This window comes from Drosophila simulans, chromosome 3R (genome assembly GCF_016746395.2).
Source record: "Drosophila simulans strain w501 chromosome 3R, Prin_Dsim_3.1, whole genome shotgun sequence".
NCBI classification, from domain to species: Eukaryota; Metazoa; Arthropoda; class Insecta; order Diptera; family Drosophilidae; genus Drosophila; species Drosophila simulans.
Genome location: NC_052523.2, coordinates 13,830,639 through 13,851,782, shown reverse-complemented (window position 1 = coordinate 13,851,782; position 21,144 = coordinate 13,830,639). Strand labels below are relative to the sequence as shown.

General features: G+C 46.1%; 1 protein-coding gene across 2 annotated transcripts; it reads left to right on the top strand.

Moving 5' to 3' along the window:
• Window positions 1–1,174: 1,174 nt before the first annotated feature.
• On the top strand, window positions 1,175–20,978 carry LOC6728398 (steroid receptor seven-up, isoforms B/C). Of its 2 annotated transcripts, XM_016175169.3 has the most exons (5): window positions 1,191–2,366; window positions 10,285–10,434; window positions 14,047–14,598; window positions 20,403–20,560; window positions 20,837–20,978. In XM_016175169.3, exons 1-5 carry the CDS (start codon window positions 1,712–1,714, stop codon window positions 20,951–20,953), a joined length of 1,632 nt encoding a protein of 543 aa, XP_016034999.1. In that variant the 5' UTR covers window positions 1,191–1,711; the 3' UTR covers window positions 20,954–20,978. The 2 variants fall into 2 exon arrangements, with proteins under 2 accessions (XP_039151947.1, XP_016034999.1); XM_039296013.1 differs by lacking the exons at window positions 20,403–20,560; window positions 20,837–20,978 and having other exon boundaries at window positions 1,175–2,366; window positions 14,047–18,840.
• The last annotated feature ends 166 nt before the right edge of the window (window positions 20,979–21,144 follow it).

Genomic DNA, 21,144 nt, shown 5'->3' with positions numbered 1-21,144 from the left:
AGGGACAGTCCCCGGGTATATTGTGCGTTAATAATACGATGCGTTTTCGTTGCGCGACATTGGGGTCAGTATCGAGTGCCACTGCTTTTCACATTATATGAATCGCGGTATCTGAAAGCGATGCCAATTTTATAAATATTCTATGCAACACGTGCTTCTTGATAGACTTTTTAATGGCAACTTTTCAATAGCTCTGAGTAAATCCCATTTAATCACATAAAATTCATATAATAACAAGTCTATTAGCCATTTATTGATTTCTGTAGGGCCATAAAGAGCCACTATAAATATTGGCTTATTTATTCTTAAATAGCAAAGCGATAAAAACGAATAAAGTAACTGGATCTATTATGGGTTATATATTTAAATTCAATTTTAAAATTTTAAAACGATTTTCCTTTTAGTATATATACTATAGATTATGGATTATACTACTTATACATATACCTTTTCCATATTGTAATCTATTCCTATCCCATATCATCCTGCCCACCTATAATCGCACTATCTTCATGAGCAGCCAGCTTATCTCGATGTTCTTTGGTTGGCAACCAATAGAAAAGAAGCTTTAAAGCAAACATTTAACCGCGAACGGGCATTATGGCCGCCAAACTCTTCCTCCAGATAAGAAATCGGACTTTAAGCGCCACTGAAATTGGTGGAATACAAAGTAGAACGCACTTTAAGGCGGTTGGCCAACCAGAGCAGAACCATTCGAGTAGCCAGCAAAAAGATAAACAGCGCCGAAAAACTTATTTCGGGGTGGAGACTCATTTTAAACAAATTGGCAAAAAGTTGAGACCCCCGAAACCGAAAAGTCCGGCGATAAAGAGCCTTAACGGTAAAAGTATCTAACAGATGCGTCCAACAGCGAGCTAATAAGAGCAAACGGGTTCTAGTTGGATTGGATGAGTGAGTGAGTGAGTGTGCTTCGTTGAGTGAGAGAGCAGCCACTCTGCTTCTGTTCAGCGGTGGTGGTGGTGGGCATACTGGGTGCACTGGTGGTGGTGGTTCAGTGGTGGTGGCAAACCAGCCAAACGCGTCGAAGGTCTTGCCCCACCAACGCGAGCGAGCGAGAGCGTCGATTTCACTCAACTAGACGGCAGTGCCAGCTGAACGGGAGTGAGCAGACCAGCACCACTGCCCGTTTGAGTTGAGTATGGGGAGCGGAGAGAGATTTGTGTGATGTGTCGTTAGGTCGAAACGGTCGAGTCGAGTCGGGTCGGGTCGTGTACCTTTTGCCACGAATGTTGTGCCAGTCAGGCTCTAAAAGGCCTTACGAGAACAGCTGAGATTTCGCTGCTCCGCATGACGCAAAGATACCGAAATTGAAAAATTTCAAAGTCTTTAAGATATTATATCTCGTGTGTGCGCCGAGCGGGAAATTAATAAGCAACATCAAAAAAATATTCAAAAATTCAAAAATAAACCAAGTGTTTTATTAGTGAAGCCAGCTGAAATGTTAACAGCATATGCAGCTTAAAAGAAAATATTAAATTTATTTTAAAATAAAGAAAAAGAATTATAACGCGGCTGACAAATAAGAATCAAAGGATACAAGTTAAAAGCTAGAGCCGAGGACTCTATCGAAACCAAAGTGTGAACCGTACCAAGTGCGTACAAAGTGTATTCCAGCAATTATCCCACGTGTTCCGACCCGGCCGCCAAAATTATTACGCACAATTCGCTGAGCGTGTACGGCGGCGGCGTCATGTGCGCCTCCCCGTCCACGGCTCCCGGCTTCTTCAATCCGCGCCCGCAATCCGGCGCGGAGCTGTCGGCCTTCGACATCGGCCTGTCCCGCTCGATGGGGCTGGGCGTCCCGCCGCACAGCGCCTGGCACGAGCCGCCGGCCTCCCTCGGCGGTCACCTGCACGCCGCCTCCGCCGGACCGGGCACCACCACCGGCAGCGTGGCGACAGGCGGCGGCGGTACCACTCCGAGCAGCGTGGCCAGCCAGCAGTCGGCGGTGATCAAACAGGACCTCTCCTGCCCCAGCCTCAATCAGGCGGGATCCGGCCATCATCCTGGCATCAAGGAGGATCTGTCCAGCAGCCTGCCCAGCGCCAATGGTGGATCCGCCGGTGGCCATCACTCCGGTTCCGGATCGGGCTCCGGTTCGGGCGTCAATCCCGGACACGGCTCCGACATGCTGCCCCTGATCAAGGGCCATGGCCAGGACATGCTCACCAGCATCAAGGGACAGCCCACGGGCTGCGGCAGCACCACGCCCAGCTCCCAGGCGAATAGCTCCCACTCGCAGAGCAGCAACAGTGGATCCCAGATCGACAGCAAGCAGAACATCGAGTGCGTCGTCTGCGGCGACAAGAGTTCCGGCAAGCACTACGGACAATTTACCTGCGAAGGTGAGTACACTGCGCGAAATTATAATCAAATAGGGGGAAATAGTTAGAGTGAATGTGTGAGCTAGGGATGTTACCACTCCACCAGTACATTAGATGTGTTTATGTCAATGTATCTATTTGAGGACCATCGCATCTTGGCAATTTTTATTGCTGAGTAGCGATCTCACCTCCAAGGTGCAATTGGGGGTCAATTGATTTCGTACTCGGGTTCGAACTGGGGATGACCAAACAGAAATGGCCAACGTAATAGAAAGCGAGCACAAAAGCGTGCCTGCCAGCCGCTGATTTTTGACAGTTTCGGTGAGTTATGGCAGTTTGATGAGTTGGCAATAAACCCTCGGCCAGGTGTGGGTGTGTGGCGGAATGGCAGAGCAGTGGGAATTCTTCCCAGGGCCATGCAAAAGTTGTCGGGATGCAGCTGGAATGTATATCTGTGGGCCAGGGCAGTCAATAAACCTACTCAGAGCCCGAAAGCTAGTTAGTTGATCGGAGGGGCCCCAAATCATGTAAAGATGTTTTTACGAGCAAAAAATACATTTATGATCGAAACAATAGTTTGGTTTGACCCCAGCGAGATTTATGTTTGCGCATAAGCTTACTGTCTTTTGCTGTTATATATTATTGTGTCTAATTAAATTTTACAACTGCAATTGCCCCTAAAGTGGTGATAAAGTATCCCAAAAAAATCCCTGTTCTGGCAGTTGATTTTCCAGATACTCAGATACTTTTGCATTTCTGGTCAGCGTTCCGTTACACTAGAGTTCCCAGCACGAGAGCTACTCTTGAATATAGCTACATATTGCGATCTGGGCACGCACTACCTCTCAGCCTTATCGTCAGATAAAAATTATTATCTAAATAAAATACGGTCCGTGCTTTGTCCTAAGCCAAACAATTGTTGTGCAAACATGCAAATTGTGCGGCGGCCGCTAAATGAAGCGCCCACCTTCTTATTGTCTCTCTCACTGGGTTTCTGGATAAGGGGAGCCTCACCTGGAGTTCCGGACAAGAGGGGCGGCAGATGGGCGATGGAAGGCGGGAGGCGGGCCAGATGGGTAACTGCATTCAGAGATAGAGGGAGATCTGGCATACGCTCTGGCATTTAGTGCAGCTTGAAGTTGAACTTGTCATGCTCGTATCTCTTCAAATGTTCTGGCACTGGAGCACACAGGCAAAGCCACGGCCACAGCCACAGCTAAGAGCCAAGAAGTGAGGCACAGTGGGCCATTGGTATGATGATCGCAGAGATTCCCAGATACTTGGCACTCCGTTGGCTCCCACTGTTCGTTCGCGGGCGCTGCTATTATTATTAATCACCGAGCATTTTGTACGCATGCGCAACCCACAAGAGCAACAATCAGAAGATATGCGGCTCTGTGACCGCCTCGTTGCATTCTGAAGGTGTTTCCCCGGATCCCTTCATGTGGCATAGTATGTAGTTGCCTGTTGGCCTGATGATGTTGCCACGATAGCAATCTATTTTGTTCTATGCAATCGCCCAGACTGCGCAGAGCTGTAGCTTTGGCTTCACTCAAATGCTGGCGAAATAAAACGTAGGAAAAATCATAATAAAGCGCATAGAGCCCCATATCATTGCCGGCGTTTTCAGGGTTTTTTTTTATGTTTTGCTACTCCGGTGCCTGGTCGCGTCCTTTCAGCTGATTCACTTCGAGGTGCAGATACTTTTCGTGGCTCTTAGAAAAGAAAGATACTCCACTCCACACCACTACGTTGCGCGGCAACTCGTTTCGGCTGTCTGAGCTCTAAGCTCGTGTGTGTGTGTGTGCTCACTTGTCCGTCTGTCTGGAGGTCCCTTCTGTCCGTATGTCTATCCGTATGTCCAGTTTCCAGGTTTCAGGGCACACAGCTAGCTATGTGCCTGGGTATGGGTATGTGAATTTATGCCAAGACACCCCGCCAGTCGCGGTACTCGTAGCTGCAAGATTAATTGTAGCTTATGCGTGTTGTCCGCTTCTCATTCCCCTCCCTCCCCCCTTCCTCCTGTTCAGCCATCCTGCTGAACAGAAGATCCTCCTGCCCATGTCCTCCCATTGTGGTGGCAACTTGTTTGATTTCGCGCCCAGCTGTTGGTGAAATTGGGAGGACGAGCGGCCAAAAGTCTTGCGCTCATCATCGGCAGGCTGAAGCGAATGGCAGCCGTAACCTTTAGCCAACTGGAAAAGTCACGGTTTAGTGGCGGCTGAAAAATGTGCGCTGATAAAAGTGCCTCGATAATATTAATGATGAGTGCATGGCTCTAATGTGGCAAGACCCCTTTACGTTCTGCCCCCGCCCCCTGTGTCCCCTATTAATTTGGTTATTTGTCATGGCTATTAGTGTGGCCGAAAAGCTCAGATTTCCCGTATCTCTCGGCTAGTTGCACAGCCATCAATTAGCGCTGTAGCACAAACAACAGCAAGTTTGCACAAAATATTACTGCCACCATTTCTAGGTACCCAATTGAATTTCCAATTTCGACAAGAAAACTATCTCAGCACCCATGTCAAAATGTGGAATTAGCATAACTTAGTGGCGCACCGCGCACATGACAATGACAAATAAATTTTGCGAAAAGCTGCCAGCACCACTAAGTACCAAGTACCTGGCATGCAATTAATTAAAACAAACATCGGGTAAGCAGAGCAGGACCACAAGAGAGGGGGGTCGGGGGTGATCATAAAGAGCTGTAAAAAATTGCCATCCCAACTAATTGTTAAGCGCCAGCCGAGCCCATTAGCTGCCACAAATAATGTGTGTGAAGTGCAGCCGCCAGCCACAGATTGTCAACTTGGGGCAGCATAAATAATCCCGACATTTTTCAGCTTGTTCCATTTGCTCCCGGCTACATGTATGTACTATGTACGAGTATGTACATTTTCCGCGAACGAGCTTACATCAAACTCATTTAAATAGATTCCCACGTTCAGCAATTAAGGCTCAGAACCCAAAAAAAAAAAAGATCCCACAAGCTGAGGCTCCCAATCCCAGGTCTTTGAAAAGATGAGGAAAAATGTCCGAATTTCTTGATGTCGCACAATACTTGTTGGTCAGTATCCGAAGATTTGGCGGGGAGAATCTTGTTTCCTCTGTCTTCTTCCTTTGTGCAGAATTTTATTCAGCATGTGTGGCTTTTTAATTAACTTCATTATGATGTGGGCAAATAACTTGAGTGAAAAGATTAAGAAATACAGTAGGGGGAAATTATATAGATTTTGTTATGGTGTTTCTTGATAAATATATACACTGCTTGTGGGTTAAAAAACCATAACATCTAGCTTTAATTCGCATTTGTTTTCTGCGAAGAAAGCTATTTATTTTTGGTTGATTAATAAAAGATACATTTCTGCTTTTCACTTTGCACCTCTTGACAATCTGTTAAATGGCGCTCTTTTGAAATTCGCTTTTCGCTGTGGAAATTCATTCCACTTTGAGCATTTAACAAAAGCCAAACATAAATCAATTTGCTGTCTGTGATACGACCTGCCCCCCACCAGAGCACAAGTAAAAACAACAAAGTAAATACGAATGCAGAAATTAACAACGCCCACCGAACATTGCAATTTATGACGCTGCAATTTCGGGCATATATTTCGTATTTTTTATATATATTTTTTTTTTGGATTTTGTGGCGAGTGGGCGTGGTCAAAACGCCCGCAGCAGCAAATTTCTTATTTATTAATTAGCAGGAGGCAAAGATAAATTCAAGGCTTGTATTAAAATTTGCATTTAGCGGTACGAGAACGGCTTTACCAAGCGGGCCGAGTCAATTTCATGCCCATAACATATATCAAATAAATCGCCTTTTGATAAACATTTATAACTTCCGTGCGATTTGCAGTCTGCTTTCTGATGATTTACAACTCGGTAGCTCTTTCTTTGCTCCCCAACTCATGTGAATATGGGATAACTTATGGCCACGATATTTATTTTGACAAATTTTTATGTTTGCACTGGCAAATATTCGCGGGCATTTATCGGGTTAACGACGCTGTCACAATAATCCCATACTTGTACGAGTATATATAGGCGAAATTGTTGCCCAAGCGTTGTGTCAACATTAATGAGCCCCCAGAGCTGAACCCTTCATTAAGGGCAGCCAAAGGAAAATCACCAAAAAACAAAAGTTAATTGTACAGATATTGCCGAGACAGAAGAGACAGAAGGCAGTGAGACAAACAAACAAACCCAATAGGGCTGGGGATCAAAAACTGCAACTGCAAGCTGCAACTGCAGCCAAGCAGGCAGACATTGTAATCATTAAAAGCTGGCTTGTACAACAAATCGTTGTACTTAGAAGAAATGTTCGAGCCAATAAAGCAGACTAGCCCCGTCTCGCAGACCAGTCTCCCCCAATTCCACTTCCAATTCCAATTCCGATTCCATTTTCAATTCCGAATCTCCGAATGCGATTCCGAAACTCAAGACTCAAGTCTCTTAAAATGAGGCGCAAAAAATTCATCCTGACACGATGCGATTTCGAAAAAGGCCCCCGAAATGAAAGAGGGTCTCTGGGGTAAGGAAATCGTGAACTACCGACTTGATCCGCTTTATAATGTAACGGTTTAATTAATTATGTTAAGCCCCAGCTACTCCAAGCGTTCGAGCTCTGGGCCAAAAACTTTTCGGCTGCTTACTGCCTGCTGCATTTTCCTCTGTTGCCACTTCATGCGCAATTTTCGTTTTCAACCAAGTTCGGCTAATCGATCAGGCCCAGCACGTTTTGTGTGCATCTTTCAGAGGGCCAAAACAACAAGTTGCAACTTGGCCAGAACGGCTGCGATCTAGCCGGTAGAGTCTTTACCTTTGGCCATAACCCCGCTTATCGCCATGTGTCGCTGGCTGGCTGGCTGGCTGACTGGATGGCCAGGCCCAAAAGGAACCAGTACTTGGCTACATGACCAGGGCATTTGCACGGCTTTCTGGCTTTGCGGCTAAAAGAGAACGCGACTTGCCGCATAACTTCGCATAGCATCAGTTAAATCAAAGCCAAATCGCTTATCTAAGGCGGCATTTTCTTTGCATTTTCCCCTCGGGCAACGTGACATATGGAAGATGCAAATGAAAAGCCAGCTAAGACTGCTCCGATTCCAGCGAAACAATTGCATAGGTTGGTTCTGGGCTCATGCGGATACTCGTAGATACGGAACTTCCCAGATTGGCATTTGGTTTACAGTTGACCCATATTGAGCCATAAAAAGTCTGAGCCCTGTGGGATATCGGAATTCACCTGTTCCGTTCCAGGTTCTTATTTTCCGTATCTTTTTTTTATTTTCTGCTAGAGACCCCGTTCATAATCAGTGCATTTTGTAGATACCCCAAGTGCATGAGCCGAGTTATGAGTTACTACCAGTTTCGTGTCTGTCGGCGGGGGCTGTAATTATGTTTCGGTTGTACTCCAGATATTTTGTCTGGACTTGTGCACCATTCTTGGCGCTGCCGTTTGTGCTAATTACTTGGACTAGCTGCTGGCTGCTCCGTGTTGCAAGCTTAACATTTAATTATTGCACCTTAATGATGGCCCTCTCCCCGGCCACCCTCTGTGTGTGTGTGTGTGTGCATTGGTAATTAGAAAATGAGCCAAAGTCAAGGCGACTTTGACTTTGCATCGCTCCATTTTCCGATCCCCTCGGCTCCCATACCCCCGATCTCCGTTCCGCTACCTCTGGGCCAAGCGATCATTGACCGCGGCTGGGGAAAATGGGGAAAAGTGGAGTCCGCAATTGATTGGGCCATCTGCCACCCGAGTGCATGTGCCAAAAGATACAGATACACTCTCGGTCTAGAGCCAACTAATTTAACGCTTTAAATTGCCCAGCCAAGCGGCAAGGGGATCTCGTGCGGTGCAGATACACAGATGATGCAGCCAGCTCACTTTCAGGAAGTTCAATTAATAAAACGCTTAGCTTAGCTTAGCTAAGTTCTCGGAACCTCTTCTAACTGTATTGAACGCTTTATGGCGCGTAGCACACGCGAACTATGTACTTCCCTTAGCCACCCGCTGGCAATTAGGTGAAGCGGTAATTGAAACTACCGCAAATGCGAAGATGGCCAACTCAAGACTTCGACTCTTTTGGCTAAGCCAAAAAGCCAAACGCTTAAGCCCGAAGCCGTAGAAGAGAGAGAGAGAAGGGGAAGGATTCTAGGGCTTCGCCCCGGACTTCCCACACTATCGTATCTCAAGCGCTAGTGCGATCCACCCTTTTTCGGTTATTGATATAACACGATATCCACTCCATCCCCCGTCTCAGATTTTGTTTACGGTATCTGCGCGATGTACTCGTACTCGCATTCGTATCTTCATCAATAACGACGCGCATCTTTCGCATCGCAAAGTCCACTGGGGATCGTTTCCCCCCCTGTGTTCATCCCGAAAAGTTAAGATACCCAGAGATACTCGGGATACTGGGATGGGATGCAGCTCTAGATAGAGTTGCGATAGGCGCATATGGGCAGTTTGCCTCTGTTGCAAGTTCTTTTATTTACCTCTGCCTTTGTGGCTTTCTGCCTTTCTGGCCAAGTCGTTCGTTCCCCCTTCCCCTTCTTGCGAACACTCGAAGCGCAGTCAGAGTCGGTGGGGGAAATTACGGGGGGTACGGGGCGGCCAAAAGGCAACGGTACGTTTTGGCAGAAATCGTGACTCGGTACAATATCGTTATTCGTAGATCATATGGTGTAAAAGCTGGCAGTGTGTAAGTGAGGGTATTTCTAGATGTGTTCGTAGTTGTCTCTCCGGTTGGTCTCTATGAAAGAGCCAAAAGTGATGAACACTGAATGCCCTTTGGTGGATTAACTATAACGAGTGCTCAGGATAAGAAGATCGCCGATTTAGGATCATCAAGACATCCTTAATTTGGCCAGTTAAGCTTTCACTATGAAAGTCTCTGTCTTAATTTAATCGATATCGATATCTTAATCTAGGTTTTTTGAAGTATCTTCCGCTAGTGCATTAAGCCATCGACTTTCAATCAATTTCAATTTGCGGACCACGTTTTGTTTCCATTTCGGTGGGAGGCTGAAGCCACACGATCGCATTGGCAAAAAGCATTGAAAGATCTTTTATAGCCAGCGATCGCATGCAATATAAGTCGGGGGGTAGGTGTAGGAGTGGATAGGATAGGATCGGGTCTGCATAAACGCTCAGCGCTTACATATTTTGTTTGATGATGATTTTACAGCTTAAAACGAATTTTATGAGCATATGCCATTGTTTTGAGTTATTGTGAGAAATCTTTTTGCTCTGGGGAAAAGCGAAAAAAAAGACGGAAAACCAGGTCCACACAATGCCTCCTATACAGACTCGCATAGTATATATGTACATATATCCCCAAACCAAATAGCTGGGCTCTATATGCAGAAAACGCTGATGCAGAGCCAGGTGATACACATGTTTAGATACGCGTCGGCGACATTAACTTGCCGTGTCGCTGGCTTGTCCTACAACAACACCCAACTGCGGCCCAAAGCACTTAGCCAAGTTGAAGTTGCGGCCAAAACCGCGCGGCCCAACGAGCCATGGCTGATCTGGCCGCCGTCTAGCTTAACAGTAAATTCGTGGCATTCGAGCTGAAGCCGAACTTGAACTTGCTGCCAGTTTTATTCCCTCTTTTATTTTCGGGAGGGATGTTGTATCGCCGTGGCCAAGATACACTTTGTTAATTGAAAGCCATTAAAGGTAATTTTATGGGAGGCGTTAAGCCATGAAACGTGTAACATGACCATTGACATGGGCATCAGGAAGGCAACGTGGTTCGGAACTCACTTTGCCTCACACAAGTGGTAACAATTCTTGTTTTCTTGAGGAGCCTGTGGTGCCAAGGAATTTGTAGCGCTCGCAGGCATTCTAAGACTGGGTTTAAGTTGAATTAGCTTGGTTTTTTAACATACCAGTATTATTAATATCGAATGTTTTCCCTTTCAGGTTGCAAATCTTTCTTCAAGCGCTCGGTGCGGCGCAATCTGACCTACTCGTGCCGCGGCAGCAGAAACTGTCCCATAGATCAGCATCATCGCAATCAATGTCAATATTGTCGATTGAAGAAGTGCCTCAAAATGGGCATGAGACGCGAAGGTAAGCATCATCATCATGATCATCATCTCAGCATCATCATCTTCAGCAACTCAACTAGTTATAGAACAGAAAAACAAATGTGTTATTCAGAACAAAGAAATTCTGGCACTGTGCTTGCTGCCTGTGTGCTGTGGGTCAATTAAAAGTCAAACCCAGAGGCAAACAGTATAAATTAAATCAACGGCCGAAGAAACGGAAGTAGAGCATCTCCTCGATGACTAAATGTCACATGCTAGGAATTCGCCGAGAACAATTGGGTTCGGTTCGTTGCGGTGCGGATCAGTTGAGTTATTTGGGTGCCAGGAACTATGCCAGATCAGTGCGGATCAGGCCAAGTGTTGGCACCCAAATTCACATGCTATACTCGCTGTACATATCACTATGTACTCGTATATTCCGCCGCCGCCAATAGAAGTCGTATGAGAAAAGACAATTAGGCAGGCGATTGACCAGCTTATTGACCCCGAAGATCAAATGCAAACTTGTTCGATCGCTTGTTCATAATTACAATGAAGCCCAGTCGTGTTGGGTACACTGCGCGAAATGCGACACAATTGATCAGTTAATCAAATGCAGCCCAATGTGTAACTAATTTGTAAGCACGGCCAAGACAAATATTTGGCATACTTGGGTGAGACTCGTTTTCCTGCAGCGGCACAATGATTGACTGATTGACGGAATGACTGGCTCGCTGGCTGACTAACTGACTGAGTGACTGACTGCCAATGGCCAGTTACACTTGTCAGCATTAACAATTAGCGTCTGTCAGGGAGTCGCAGATACAAAAGATAGAGACTGACTGCAGTTAGCGGACACTAAGCTGTTATTATTTGCACTAATATTGACAGGTTTTTCGCAAAATGCTAATAGATATAGCCATAGCTATAGCCAACGGCAACGGCTACAGATGTCTGAACAGTGTACACATCGATTTGGGTTAAGAACGAAAACGTTAATTTATGGCGACTACGGGCAATTAAAATGCAGCTACAGCAGCCTCCTCTCAATGCACTTGTAATTAAATGAATATAAACATTTATTTAGTCGACGTCGGATTGTGAAAAAGGCATTTGAAATTTACCTAAGCCAAGACTAGTTTTTGGCTAATGACATAGTCCGAACCCAGGTCGGCGATCTACCTGTTAAGCCCATTAAATCTAATATTTCCTCACCCAGTACTTGCCCCAGAACTCCTCGTAAAACGCAAAAGAGTTCAACACCTTTTGCCACATTCTGGATCTGGGTTGTTTTCAACGTTTGCGTTTGTCCACTCAATGTTGAGTCACATTTCTTTAATGACAAGTTCTGCGTAAAACTAGTCCCTCGCTATCAAAGCTGAGAAATCGTGAGAAAATCTCAATTCTGCATAGGCGGTTTCCTTCGGTTTTACCCTCTTTATGAGAGGTCCATGGTACTTAGCTGCGAAGCGGGACAAAGGTTGTGCCTGGAACGACCCTGGGTCAAGAAATTGTACGGGTTTGGCGCACAAAAAGCCTCACAAAACCTGAAAAAACAACATCAAATCGGTGTTCCGGGTCGCTCTAATTAAATTGCAGTGTCAATTGGTCAAGGGAAGTGGGATGGGGCGGAACTGGTAGCTGAAGTTTTCCTGCACAAAAACTAGTTTTTTTTTTTTAGGGGTAGCAAAATTATGTAAAGTTATTCGGGATTTATGATGAATTTTTAGAGGGATTTCCATCTATTTTGGGGTGAGAAGGGAACTCGCTGACTGGCCATTCCGAAGCTGTGAACTCTTGCTCGTGAACTTTGACCACTGGAATTCCAAATCCACCGGTTGCAAGCCAACACCACCTGCATTCGCCGGTTTTGTGGGCTTGGTCGAACGCATTTCTGGGCACACAATAGATGGAGTTAGTTGAAAAGAGTTGGCTGGTTAAGAAAGTGGGTCAGCAAAAGGTTTCTAACACCTCCACGGCCAGATGGAAACTCCACACCTTGGCAACCCGCCTAGCTGGGCCACCTAGAGCTCCATCGCAATCTGGCCAACGCAATCGGAGCCTTGGGCCAGACCAATTCGAATCCGCACTAAAACAAAGCATTGCTAAAAATGCACAAAACATTGTGGATCGAAGCCCATGGTGGTGCAGCTGGAAGTGGAACTGGCACTGGCACTGGAACTGGATTCGCCGATCTCTACCTGGTCAGCTTCGTCTACGAAACGTAACGTCTTTCCGATTCCTACACGGATTTAAGGGAAAAGCGAAAGCGTTTCTGGTCAGTCCGCACAATGGACATATCCTGAAATCCCTTTCTGTCCCGGGTCCGAAGGTGTTTGTTTATTGCCCTGCCGGAGCAATTAAGCCGGGGGTTGCACCACCCGAACCAGTTGACCACTGGCCATCCGGCGGAGGAGCAAGCGAGATAGGGACACTTATTTACACAATACATTTGCGTAATTGTGCGACTTGGAGTGAGGAGGGGTTGGCCATCCCAGAGGTCCTACTCTGTATAAGATGCACTTGGTGATCTATGACGGCAAAACCGGTTGAGTGTCCAGCGCCTTATTTATGCGCCTGGGAAAATATTGTCTGACCGCAAGAGCAGCGAAGAAGCTAAAAGCTGCTGGCCGCAAAACCCAAATGGAGAATCTGCCTAAGCCTGTGGTTTCGTCCGAGATCAGGCCCAGATTACAGCAGCCAAGAAAGCAGCGCAAAGGGTTTGCCTTGGAATGGGTTTTCGAGATAGTACTAACCCGACTTGCCCTTTTGCCTGATTGCTTAATGAATGAATCTTCCGCCAGCACGTGCTCAAGTTTTAAGTTCCCGCTCACATGTCACACACTCGAGAGCGTGTCCAAGTGGCCTCGGCTTAACTTTCAGCAGATATTGTGTATCCATATCCACAGCGCTCATGTCCATGTCCGAATCCACGTCAATGTCTGGCGAAATGTCGTTTCCGGCCAGAGTTCAAAAGGCCTTTCACTTTCCATTTAGCTGCTCAGTTGTTAAGCATTTACATTGTTAATTATAATGTTTATATATAGCCCCACTGTTTGCAAAATGAAAAAAAAAAACACACACAGACAAACCTGCCCATTATTTCCTTTCCTGCCTGTAGTCGTACTTGCCCAAAATCTGCCAAGACTCTCCCCACATCTGCTGTATCTGCAGATACCCGCAGTGTGTGTGTATCCGAAGGATGCGTTGAAAGTATTTAGTTGAAATTTGCATATCTAAGCAGTCGAGCCAACATAGAATAAGGGGTTGAAAGGCTTTCTGGGGTGGCAGCAAAGTATCTTATGACGATGTCTTCGCCTGCAACAAAGGGCGAGCAACAACAACGCAGTTCTATATGCAGATCGAGATACTCAGATATATCCAGATAGCGAGCATTGTGAGTTGTGGCAGCTTTGCCAACAGAGCTGAATGCCACGCATTGTGCCGAGTGTGATGTGGCGGTCAAAATAAGCCCAACAAAAGCAAGATTCCTTTTTTGCAGGGTGCCTGTACAGCCTTCCAAAGATTATTTTCTTAAGAGAAAACCTTAACTTTAAGATTAGTTTCGGAAAAAATACAAACAAGCATTTTTGTTAGTTATTGATCACCTTTTCTTCAATCAATCTAATCCTGACTTTCCCCTCTTTCTTTCCAGCTGTCCAACGTGGACGCGTACCACCCACTCAGCCCGGTCTGGCCGGCATGCATGGGCAGTACCAGATTGCCAACGGGGATCCCATGGGCATTGCCGGCTTTAACGGGCACTCGTACCTCAGTTCCTACATCTCGCTCCTGCTGCGGGCGGAACCGTATCCAACTTCGCGATATGGCCAGTGCATGCAACCCAACAACATTATGGGCATCGACAACATCTGCGAACTGGCCGCCCGACTGCTCTTCTCGGCGGTCGAGTGGGCCAAGAACATACCCTTCTTCCCGGAGCTGCAGGTGACCGACCAGGTGGCCCTGCTCCGGCTCGTCTGGTCAGAGCTCTTCGTCCTGAACGCCAGCCAGTGCTCCATGCCGCTCCATGTGGCGCCACTGTTGGCCGCCGCCGGACTTCATGCCTCCCCGATGGCCGCCGATCGTGTGGTGGCCTTCATGGACCACATCCGCATCTTCCAGGAGCAGGTGGAGAAGCTGAAGGCGCTGCATGTCGACTCCGCGGAGTACTCCTGCCTCAAGGCGATCGTGCTCTTCACCACCGGTAAGTTGCTGGACATTCTGTACAAGGATGTGCCGGCACTGCTCACCAAGGTTTCAGCACTGCTTGGCAAGGGTTCCACCGCATCCAATGATGATGTCCTGGCTGTGGTGCGTGACCACCTAGACGAACTGAATCGTCAGGAGCAGGAGTCCCATGCTCAGCAGCAGGCGCCGCTTCACCTGGCAGCCTTTATGAATTGCGTGGCCGGCGTTGAGGCTGCAGTGCAGCAGGCGGAACAGGCTCAGGTACCCACCTCCTCTGCCTCCACTTCCGCCTCTGCTCCCCTTGTTCCCTCCGCCGGCAGTGCGTTCAGCAGCTGTCAGGCCAAGTCCGCCGGCTCTGAGATGGATCTGCTAGCCAGTTTGTATGCCCAGGCCCAGGCCACGCCCCCTAGCAGCGGCGGAGGCGATGGCTCCGGTCACAACAACAGCAGCGGGCTGGGCGCCTCGCTTCCTACTCAATCGCAAAGCGGTTCGTCCTCCCGCAACCTAACCGCCTCGCCGCTGAGTACTTCGCTGGCAACCGCTCCCGCTCCGGCTCCCGCTCCCGTGCCCACCTCCTCCGTGGCCCAACTCCCTGTGCCCGCTCCCGTCCCAGTGACCTCCTCCGCCTCCTCCTCCTCGCTGGGTGGTGGAGCCTATCAGACGCCCTCGGCTGCGGCGGCGGCGGCGGCCATGTTCCACTATCAGACGCCACCACGCGCCGCCTTCGGTTCGGCCTTCGATATGTTCCACCACAGCACGCCCTTCGGAGTGGGGGTGGGCCACGCCCACGCCATTGCCCACTCGAGCGGCAGCGGCAGCGCGTCCTTCGGCAGTCCCAGTTACAGGTATTCGCCCTATAGCCTGGCCGGTAGTAGATGGCAGTTGTAGGATCTCACAGAAATCGCAGCCCCTGTATTGTAAATGTACTTGTATCTATATCGATAGCGTTAGGTAGACCTAAACCCTCTGTAAATGTACTTACATTAGTGCCTATGGCTAGTTTCTATCTATTTATTGCCTTAAACTAAGCATAATTTATTCTAGTGGTAATTACATAGATTCAATTAGTGAACTTTTGCCAAAAAATTTGATGAAACAAAGACTCTAAGATGAGGGAGGAGAAAAAAAGAATCTTAAGAATATATATAAAGCTGTTGCTGTTAAACAAAAATCTAATCCTGGCTTGTGTTTTTACTCGTTTATGCTTACTAATGCTTTACACCGCTTGTTGACTAATTTTTAGTTTATTTATTTATTTGTTTATTACTTATTACAATTGGCTTACTAACAAATACCTTACTAACCCAAACTAACTTATGAACTGATAAATGCTTCATCTTTAAAGATACAAATCTTTCCAAGTGAGATCCTACTAGCAGTTGTTAAAAACAAACTATTGCTTTGTTGATTAAATTGGATCTATCGTTGATCACAATAAATAAGTATAAAAACATTATTTAGAAGATGTAAATTTGGATTCGTATAATCTGAGTGCTTTGAAAAATATTTATACTTTTGCTTTGCAATGATCAATTTGTTTAAACTTTGTAACGAAATTAAACAACTTCATCATTGCTTTTCAGTACCATAATGTAAAATCTGTAAACTTTGATAGATTGGTTTATATTTCTTAAATTTAAAAGAAATTTAATCCACTATATCGTAAATCCGCTTATAGTTTGAATATCTTGTACTTTGGAAACTATTTTACCAAAAAGTTTGAACTGTGATAATATAGTTTCACATTATTTAACTTATTTAAATGAAAGTTTAAATCAAATTCAATCAAGATCCTTAGATTCTTAAAATGATGAACCAGTTCTGATTAAGTTTTTAAGGTGCATTTCTAACCCAAGGTATTGGAAACTCTATTTATTTCAGCTCGTTGGAAAACTTTTAATTTTGTTGAATTCATTTTGTTCATAATTTCAGCAAATTTATCAGTTTTCCGTTTCATAAACCATCCATTTATTTAACACTAATCTTCTCACATTTTTATTTCATTTTTTAACAAAGCTATTCACACAAAAACAAACAAAATTTAATCTCATCCGCACGTGGCAACAAAACTCTGGACTTTGGGATTATACACACACTGAAACACATGCACATCTAAAACATGCACACACGTATTCAAATAAATCACACCAGCTTATATGCGAATAATTTAAATATTTTTAAAGCCTTAAACCTTATACATACTTATTTTTAGACAATTAGGTTCCACGCGAAATAAATCACTGAAGTTTTCGTATGCAAATAGAGTGAACTGAGCTTTTCTTTGACTTTAGCCTAAGCTAAGTTTGCAATTAAGCGTAAGTTAGCGATTTTAAGATCAGCTTAGTTATGGGTAGGGAAAAACTGAGATTTTGATTTAGTACCCCCATGGCCAGCGAAAACTGAGATTATGATTTAGTAACCCCCCCCTCATTCCGTGTCGTGTCAAGCAGCTGTCCAAATTCACGTCGCAATTGTTTTTCCGCTGATCTGAACTCAACTTGGCTTGAAGATATCCCAAATCCCCTCCTGCTCTTTGTGGCGACGTTTATTGACGTCGAGATACCACATTATGAACATTAATACAACACTCGTTTATGTCGCTTACTTACAAGCCCAAGTCAATGGACCAATGGACCAAGTCCAGGCCTTGGCCAAACTTGCAATGAAAATAATTTTACCATTTCCAAAACGCTGTGTGTGTCGCTTGGCCTCACTACACTGAACGAAATAGTTTGATTTGATTAGGATTATATAAAACTTTGACTTATGTCCAAAGGCATATTGTTAATGTGATTGTTGTTGATGAAGCTATTAATGGCTTCAGTTCTCCTTCACACCTTATAAAATGTCGAATATTATTCAAGCTTGTTGCATTGAAGCTATAAGCTTTTTCTCAGTGCACGGCGCGATCAGCTTAGCCCCACTCTTGAGGGGGCGTGTGTGGCGTGGAGTTCGTGGTCTCGCTGGCTGAGACCCTGGACCGACTGGCAAGCTGCAATTGCATTTGAATTGGCTGCATGAGTCCATAAACTGCAGCCGATCAATCGCTGCGCAGCCCATACCCATACCCATCCCCATGCCCATACCCATGGTCTCCAGCTCGAAGATTGTGGGAGACGAGACACGATCGCGGTAGTAAAATACCGGGTATAGACTTACTAGATCTTCTGCAGCGCATTGACGACATGTCTGCTCCTCTGGCTGCTTCGTTGGCTGGCAAAGTTACCTGGCTGGGACCACCTCACCACCTTGCCGCCTGGCCATGGTGCATCTTCCTCCAGCTCCAGCTCTAGCTGCAGCTGCACCCCGCTCCAGTCCCTCCCCCTCTGATTGCTGTCGTTTGTTGCAGTTGTTAAGAGTTGTAGCTTTCATGTCTTGGCCACACTTTTTGACCAACATTCTGTGTGTGTTTTTCGCCTGGCCTGAAGCAGCAGTCTCGGCTCGAAGCAGCAACGCTCAAATCGTTTTGTGGCGCTCATTGATCGCCTGCGCTACTTTTCCCCTGAAAATTGCCAGCGACGTGCCCCGAAGCCTGAGACTCTGGCAATTAACAGTAACTTTTGGGCAGGGGCAGACTTGAGTTGATTAGAATCATTAAGGGCGCGTTTCGATATTAGGTTTGGGTTTTCCCTTTTGCCAGTCTTTCGGAGGAGTCACTGTTTGCTCAAGATTTAGATGCAGTCGATAGAGCGGAACTCCTTTTCCACAGTTGACCCCACACGACCCGATCCTTATTAAAACTAAATAAAGTTATAACTGTTTCTGGCGGTCGCGGCACGACCTGCTGCCCGGCCAGAACTGGAGCCATAAAGAACACAAATCTAATAAAATATAATGCAGCAATTCATAATTTTGTTAAACAGTTTAGCCCCCCAACTCCTGTTGCTCCTTTTTCGATATGTCTGCTGTTGGTTGGTTGGGCAACCAACTACTTTACGGTCATTATGCATTTAAAACACGCGGTCACGATCTCTCCCTCGCTGAGTTAGTAACTGCGACGACCCAAAACCGACCGAATACTGAAAACTGAATACTGAATACTGAAAGCCGAAAACTGAAAACTGAAAAGCAAACACACAAATACAAATCGAAGCCAAGCTCGTCGTAGGGTACATAACTACAAGCCAAAAACAGTTAACAAAAGCCAGAGTCAAAGCCAAAAAATCAAAACCCAGAGACGAGGCTAACCCCTCGAGAAAGCTCCGATCTGGGCTGGTGCTTCCCCAGAGTGGAGCCCGACCTGGATGTGGAATGTCTTTCACTTTGAGCATGCAACTCCCACTCCTCCGCATCCCGAGTCCTCGTCATCCGCGATGCATTTCAATGAAACTAAAAATGTTCAATGCCTGGCCTGGCACAATTTCACCTCCTCCGCCGTCTGTGCTTATGACTCCCCCCATTTGGATCCTTCGGATCTCGTCCAAGCTAATGGAAAGTCAATTGACAATTATGGCCATGGCCAATGAAGTGATTCGTTGAGCTCGACGGACTGACCATGTCTAATTTGTATAGCCAGAGCTTCACGATTATTACCATTACCTCTAGTTACCTCGTTGTTTTGGCCGTTGTTTATGAAACCGAATGGTTAATAATGGCTAATTGAATTCCTGTTGCCGCTGGCGACAAATCATTTAGCTTGATTTACGCGCTTTGTGTGGGGGCAAAGCACGGCGAATTTATATGATAACTGCCGTCGAATATTTTACTTTATCTGCCAGCCAAAGCCAATCATCGAACAGATCTTGCCTGTGGTTTTGGCTTTCAGCTGACACTCGTCTTTTATGGCCAGCTCAGATTCGGAGCTGCGTGCGGCCAATACACGGCCCAGAGTGCCATTAACGACATGCAGTTTAAGACCAAGACAACTGGCCATGCAATCACTGGCGAGAGAGTTCGGCAATCGGATATATGAGCTCACATCACGATGATATCGGTGGGCAAATGGCAAATGGCCCAATCATTAGCTCGGCCTGCTCGACTGCAAAATGATATATCAGCTGCAGGTCTCAGTTTTTCGCTTGCGTAATAGAGTCCTCGTGTGTGCAGTGACTAATTAAGCAAACAAAATTTCATATGCAATTTCGAAACGCCATTCTTAACAGCAACGTCGACCATTTGAAATGCTTTGAAGCTATGCAAATTTACAAGTGCTGATGTCTAATTTGAATTTCAAACAACAACAAAAAAAAGTATATGTGTGTATTTGAGTATTTGAGTATAAAAAATAGAAGAACCGCTCGTTGCCGTTTCTGTTGATGCTTTAACAGCGGCAATTGATAAGCAAACTTTTGGTGCCTGGCAATTAACACTCGACGGCACACGCTGCGTATGCGCAATCTAGCATCGCTGTAATTAAATGCCACGGCTAGCCGCCGACAAGATGGAAAATCCATTGGTATCGTATCGTTTTCGCGGGGACAGGGCGTTGTCTTGCGGCTTAATTTTCCCGAATTTAATTAACCCAAGTGTTGTACTCGCTTGTTGTTCACTTCTCAGTAGACCGACCGACTTCAATTGAACATAAATCAAATAGACATGACGTAATCTACCCGTTTCGTCATCGATCCACTGCCGTTGTGTATTGTTGCCTTGTCTTGTGCTATTCAGTGTGCTCAGCCTCAGCGCAATTGAACTGAGCCGTTGTGGGCGTGGCAGCGGCTCATGTTCGGTTATTGGTTTGACGTGACAGGCAGACTCGAGAGTTGGAAACTCTCTGCCGGCGCCAGGTGAACTGCCCCCTTGAGTATCGACCATGTATTTGCATTCATAACTGTGAATCCGCGAACTGATCAGTTTCCTTTCTTTATGCCTATCTTTAAGATGCCTGCGGCCTGTCCGATGTGACGCACATTGAATCCCTGCAAGAGAAGTCGCAGTGCGCCCTCGAGGAATACTGCCGGACGCAGTATCCCAACCAGCCCACGAGATTCGGCAAGCTGCTCCTCAGACTGCCATCGCTGCGAACGGTCTCCTCACAAGTAAGTTTATTATCTAGCTAATTATTACACAATAAATCGTCAAAAAACATTAAGTATGAGGTACTTGGAATATCAAGGAAAGGGAAAATACAAATTGTAAAGCTGTAACAGCATGGTTTCATAACAAACCTTTTTATGAAATATATTTATCATTTTAAATTCTAGCTCATTAAGCTACAAGTTTAGCTCGTTCGATTAAGGGCTTAGTTATTGCTTATTAAATATCTTTCCTAATTAAAATCTTTGTTTTCCTTTACGTTCTGTTTCTTTGGCTAGGTCATTGAGCAATTGTTTTTTGTGCGTCTAGTCGGCAAAACGCCAATTGAAACGCTGATACGCGACATGCTGCTGAGCGGCAACAGTTTCTCCTGGCCCTATCTGCCTTCGATGTGACACACGATGTGGCGCCAATTGACAACAACTTGATCATCGGCCGCAGCTGTGGCGGCTGCAACGCTCAACATCAATTCCGGCGGAGGCGGCATCGGCATCGGCGGCGGAGGCAGTGGCGGTGGCGGTAGTGGAGGCGGTAGCGGTGTCGCTGGATGTGGCAGCCACAACGTTGTCGCTGCCAGTCATGACCA

Coding starts and splice junctions, on each gene's coding strand:
- LOC6728398 (XM_039296013.1), top strand. CDS start 1,712: ATGTGCGCCTCCCCGTCCACGGCTCCCGGCTTCTTCAATCCGCGCCCG. Junction 2,367..10,284: donor CGGACAATTTACCTGCGAAG/GTGAGTACACTG, acceptor TTTCCCTTTCAG/GTTGCAAATCTTTCTTCAAG. Junction 10,435..14,046: donor AATGGGCATGAGACGCGAAG/GTAAGCATCATC, acceptor CTTTCTTTCCAG/CTGTCCAACGTGGACGCGTA.